General features: G+C 40.5%; 1 protein-coding gene across 1 annotated transcript in view; it reads left to right on the plus strand.

The window, feature by feature from the left end:
* Positions 1-4,742, plus strand: part of LOC132402780 (cytoskeleton-associated protein 2-like) — a 42,103-nt gene extending 37,361 nt beyond the window's left edge. Inside the window, exon 9 of the mRNA XM_059986148.1 lies at positions 2,106-4,742. Within this exon, the coding sequence (XP_059842131.1) occupies positions 2,106-2,325 (220 nt within the window). The 3' untranslated portion in view covers positions 2,326-4,742. The remainder of the gene's footprint in view (positions 1-2,105) is intronic.
* The last annotated feature ends 1,258 nt before the right edge of the window (positions 4,743-6,000 follow it).

Genomic DNA, 6,000 nt, shown 5'->3' on the forward strand with positions numbered 1-6,000 from the left:
TCCCAGGACCAACCTTTATGATATTCCACTGGTCACTGGCTTCCAATCAGAAAAACAGATGCACAACCATGCATTTGACTCTTATTATCAAGCTGACTTTGGTAGCTTGCCTCGGATAGCGTGAACTTGATAGAAGGGTATATGTTATGAGCAATACACACAACATGCTGGAGAAGCTCAGCAGGTCAGGCAGCAGCTATGGATGGAAATAAATAGTCAAAGTTTCGGGCTGAGACACTTCTTTGGGACTGGAAAGGAAGGGTAAGAGTAAGAGTCATAGTAGGTAGGTGGGGGGAGCGGAGGAAGAAGGTGGTAAGTGATAGGTGAAACCAGAAGAGGGGGACGGAGTGAAGTAAGGAGCTGGGAAGTTGATTGGTGAAAGTGATAAAGGGCTGGAGAAGGGGGAATCTGTCAGGAGAGTACAGAAAACCTTGGAGGAAAGGGAAGGGGGAAGAGCACCAGAGGGAGGTGATGGGCAGGTAAGAAGAGAAAGTGTGAGAGGGAAACAAGAATGGGGAATGGTGAAGGGGAGCAGGGGGAGCAATTACCAGAAGTTCGAGAAATTGATGCCCATGCCATCAGGTTGGATTCTACCTAGATGGAATATAAGTTGTTGCTCCTCCACCCTGAGTGTGACCTCACAATGGCAGTAGACGAAGACTGACATGTCGGAATAGGAAGCAGAATTGAAATGTGTGGCCACCCAGTTGGAGCGAAGCTGCTCAATGAAGCAGTCTCCCAATCTACGTCAGGTCTCACTGATACACAGGAGGCTGTATATCAATGAAACACAACATGAAATTATAAAAATGGAGAGGGAGCATAGCTAGAGATCTTTTCCCCTGGGCAGAAATAGCTAAATGAGGAGTCATAATTTTAAGGTGACTGGAGGAAAGTATAGCAAGGATGCCAAAGGTGAGCATTTTATTTTCTGAATGAAAGGGCATAATTGGTATAGGTAACTGATGCAGCTCATTTTAACATTAATAAATATTTAACAGTGATCTAAATATATCAAGAAAATTTAAACCGCAGAGATGACTTATTACAAAATACTAACTTGTGTTGCGTGAGATAAAAATACTTACATAGGAAGTGTGGCTTAAAATCATTAATTCAAATGTCAATCTCAATCGAGATTTGACCATATAATCTAGTTCAGAGTTAGTGATGAACCCTTTGGGTGGCGGGTGAAGACATGTCTCTACATAAGGATACGATACGGCACATGATGAATACTGTAACATTGAAGGTTCTGTCTTCTGCAGGGAGAGGGGGTGGATAGGGTGCAAGGGTAAGAGGAGAATTAGAATCAGATGCAAGAGAACCACAGTAAAACTCAAAGAACTATGACCTAGTGTTCTGGCCACTATCACTCAAGCAATACCACTAAACCAGACTGATTTTGGAATCAACAGTGGATACATCTGTCCTGGCCAATAAACTTTTAGAGTATTTTTAGATTTGATTTACCTCAGCTTGTTGTCAGAAGTGAGACCCTGTGCTGTCGTTACTTGTCCCTATGTAAATTCCGAGAAGTAATGCAGCACTACAAATTATCTTCTGGGTGATTAAACCTGGCTTCTTACCAAAACGATTAAAAGGGTTTCGTAATGTTTTTTTTTTATTTTTGAAAGTTTTCCAAACCATTCTGGAATTCTTAAATAGTTACCAAGCTCTTACTTTATCAAGTATTTTGAGTAATCAGAAAAATTATGATAAAAATAATTGGTTGTCAGTTTCTCAAAGAATGGACATATTTCCTGTTCCTGAGTTGTTATTGTTTGTAATGCCTTGCACAGCACTTACACATTGGTTGTCATAAGTAAATAACTGTAAAGCCTTCAGATTACAGAAAGTGCTTACCAAACATTTATCTTTTTAATTGGGCCAGGGGAGGATGGTGTGCTTCTGTACTGATGCTCCCTACATGTTCTGTCGGTATTATTAATTTAACTATCTAGTATTTCATTTTGACATGATCCACCTACAGCGTCTTGTTTTGGGGCTTTCCATCTTACCAGTTCCTGCAAAGATGGGGAACTGCAAAGAGCAAAATCAAAGAAGTGACATGTTTTTCAAACACATATTGCATCCCTTTGCAGAATGAATGAATCTATGAGAAGAATCCGATCAACAGGTCAACAAGATCTGAAGTTTCTAACCCCGGTCCGACGCTCAGTTCGCATTGAGCAGGTTTCTGCTTCACACCCTGAGATGCTAAGAGAACATGACTGCTGTGTGACATCACTGAATGAACTTTTAGATGAGGAGGAGGCTGAAACATTTGTATATAGAGAAAACCAAGCTCTGCTGGGAGAATAACAGAATCGTGACTGATATGCTTCAGATGTTTAGTGCATACCATTCACATTAGCTACCAGATTATTTGTACGTTTTGTATAGAATAAACTATTGCATTTGATAATCTCAAAAATAAGCTTCATTTTTATTTTTATTTTAGAGATACAATGCAGAACAGATCCTTCTGGCCCAATGAGCCACACCACCCAGCAACCCATCTATTTAACCCTAGCATAATCACAAAGCCAGTTCCAATGACCATTCAACCTACTAACTGATATATCTTTAGAATATGAGAGAAAACCGGAGCATTCACGTGGAGGAACATACAAACTCCTTACAAATGACATTGGAATTGAGCTCCAAACCCTGATGCCCCTAGCTGTAATAGTGTCATGCTAACTGCCAAGCTACTGTTGTTGCCTTTAGAAGTGCTAACTTATCTCCTTGGCTAAGCAATCTCCTGATTCCACAAATAATGTACCAATACTCTATTACTGCTTGAATTTTTACTGGGAAAAGCTAATTACTGGGTGGTAAGTTCATATTTCTTCCAAGTTCTGTGTCCTATTGTTTCTCTTTGCCCTTCCACACATCTCTGTAAATATACCTTTACGTTTCTTGTTTTATTTTTCTCAATTTTTTCCTGCCTACATCAATAACAGTTTGCTAAAATCTGATTGGATGACTTCCAAGGGCTCTACGTAATTCTGGGGTCATTGATATCACTTAGGGAAATGAAGTAAACACAAGAGCTTCTGCCGATGTTGGAAAGCCAGAGTAACACAAACACAAAGTGCTGGAGTAACTCAGCAGGTCATGAAACATCTATGGAGAGGAATAAAGAGCCAATATTTCATGCTGAAACCTTTCACCAGGACTCCATAAATGTTGCCCGACCTACTGAGTTCCTCCTGTAGTCTTTTGTGTGAAGTAACTCATACCTGTTCACTGTGGCATGTAATCTGTGAAGCAAGGTTTATTAGTTTGTACTTTCATCAACTATTTAACATGTTCCAAAGGAGCTTATTAATAACATTGCTTATTAAACTTATTCTCATATTTCATTATTATATGGGAGGCTGCCTTTTGGCTCATTGTGCCTACGTCAGCTCTAATTAATTCCATTTCATCTGTTTATTACTTTGTAAGATATTGTCTTTTATTGCTTCCCTCACCATGTCTACAAATAAGGGCAGTTTACAAGTTCAGATTTATTTATCACATGTACATTGATAATATGCTTGGGGCAGTCCGCAAATTTCGCTACCCATTCCTGTGCCAACAATACAACTTGCCCACAATGAACCTATCAACCAGCATGCCTGATATGGGAAAAAAATGATTTCCCCAGGTGGTCAGAGGGACAATACATAAGCTCCACATGGCAGCACTAGAAAATGGGATCAAAGCTAGATTACTAGAACTGTGAGCCAGCAATACTAAATGCTGTGTGACCATGCTGTCCTACTGAGCATATTAGGCAGGACATGATATGTACACACTGTGGCACTTTATTATGTAGGAGTAGAACCCAGTTTGGTCTTCTGCTGCTGTAGCCCCTTCAAGGTTCGATGTCTTGTGTATTCAAAGATGTTCTTCTGCACACCACTATTGTAGAGTGTGTTTATTTGAGTTACTGTTGCCTTCCTGTCAGCTTGAACCCATCTGGCCATTCTTTGAACTCTCATTAACAAGGCATTTTCGCACACAGACTGTGCTCACTGTATGATTTTTGTTTCTCGTATTCTCTGTAAACTCTAGTGCAGGGATTCCCAACCTTTTTTAATGCCATGGAACCTTACCACTAACCAAAGGCTACGTGGAACACAGGTTGGGAACCCCTTCTCTTGAGACTGCTGTGCGTAAAAATCCAAGGAGATCAGCTGTTTCTCAGATGCTTGAACTTCTTTGTCAGGCACCAATGGTCATTCCATGGTCAGAGTCACTTAGATCATATATCTTCCCCATTCTGATGTTTCGTCTGAATAATATCTGAGCCTCTTGATCATTTCTGCATGTTTGAATGGATTAAGTTGCTGCCACATGATTGGCTGATTAGATATTTGCACTAATTGCCAGCTGTGCTAATAAAGTGGCCACTGAGTGTAGAGAGAATGGTATACACAAGACTGTACTTAAGTAAACCTAGAATCCTCACAGGGCTTGCTTTCTGTGACAAGTAACCAGATCTTTCAGCTGCCTCTGTCATTACCAGCTCTAGCCCATGTACGACTGTCAACACATCCACATAGTTGATTCTTAACTGCCCTTTGAACATCCTAAGCAGTTCAAGCTAATTTGGTTCCACTTGAATTGTCTATACCCCAGCAATAAGGAGGAAATTAGTAACCTTGCCATTGAAGGAATGGCACAATTGCTGTAAAGTTTTTAAAGTGATAAAAATTAAACATGTATATAATAAACTTATGTATAGGTACCACCATGTGCTTAAAAAATAAAATGTTGCTTTCTGAAATCACCTTGGTGAAATAAATGCCTTGTGAATATGTTTGAATACTGATAACGTTCTGGAATGATGATATAACTACACTTACACGATGAAACCTGCAGATGCTGGAAATTCAAGCAACACACAAAATGCTGGTAGAACGCAGCAGGCTAGGCAGCATCTATAGGAAGAAGCAATGTCAATGTTTCGGGCCAAGACACTTCGTAACTACGTTTGTTTAGGCATGAGACTCCCACTTCTAGCAGTTAATACCCATAACAAAAGACTAATCTGAGGTATTTGATTTCAAGTGGATTAGTAGCAAGGTGACTGTCTAAACACATTTATGCAATGATTTCTTAGGCGCTAGCTTGAGCCACCCACATGCCCCAACAATAAGAGCAGCTACTATGTGCTGGAAATTTAAGTATGGGAGGTATATATACCTGTTAGAATTCCTTTGAGGAAACAAGCAGGTTAGATAAAGGAAAGTCAGTGATGCTGGAGAGATAGTAAATGGGGGGGGGGGGGGCAACAAAATGGTGGATGAAGTGAGTAGGCGTTCTGCCTCAGTCTTCACTATGGAAGACACTAGGGGACAGAAGTGAGTGAAGTTGCCATTACTAGGGAGAAGGTGCTTGGGAAACTGAAAGGTCTAAAGGTAGACAAGTCACTTGGACCAGATGGACTACACCTCCAGGGTTCTGAAAGAGGTGGCTGGAGAGATTGTGGAGGCATTAGCAATGATCTTTCAAGGATCAATAGATTCTGTTGTGGTTCCAGAGGTCTGGAAAATTGCAAAATGTCACTCCACCCTTCAAGTAGGAAGAGGCAGAAGTAAGGAAATTATAGGCCAGTTAGTGTGACCTCAGAGGTTTGGGAAGATGTTGGAGTCGATTGTTAGGGATGTGATTTTGAGATACTTGGAGGCATTTGATTAAATAGGCTGAAGTCAGCATGCTTTTCTTAAGGGAACATTTTGCTTGATAAAACTTTTAGAATGCATTGAAGAAATAACAAGCAGGATAGAGAAAGGAGAGATGGTGCATATGTGATTGGATTTTCAAAAGGCCTTTGACAAGGTGTCACACATGAGGCTGTTGAACAAAATAAGAGCCCATGGAACTACAGGAAAAACTAGCATGGATAGAGCGTTGGCTGATTGGCAGGAGATAAAAAGTAGGAATAAAAGGAGCCTTTTCTAGTTGGCTTCTGGTGACTAGTGGTGTTCCACAAGGGTCTGT

Source organism: Hypanus sabinus, chromosome 1 (genome assembly GCF_030144855.1).
Source record: "Hypanus sabinus isolate sHypSab1 chromosome 1, sHypSab1.hap1, whole genome shotgun sequence".
In the NCBI taxonomy this organism is placed as follows: domain Eukaryota; kingdom Metazoa; phylum Chordata; class Chondrichthyes; order Myliobatiformes; family Dasyatidae; genus Hypanus; species Hypanus sabinus.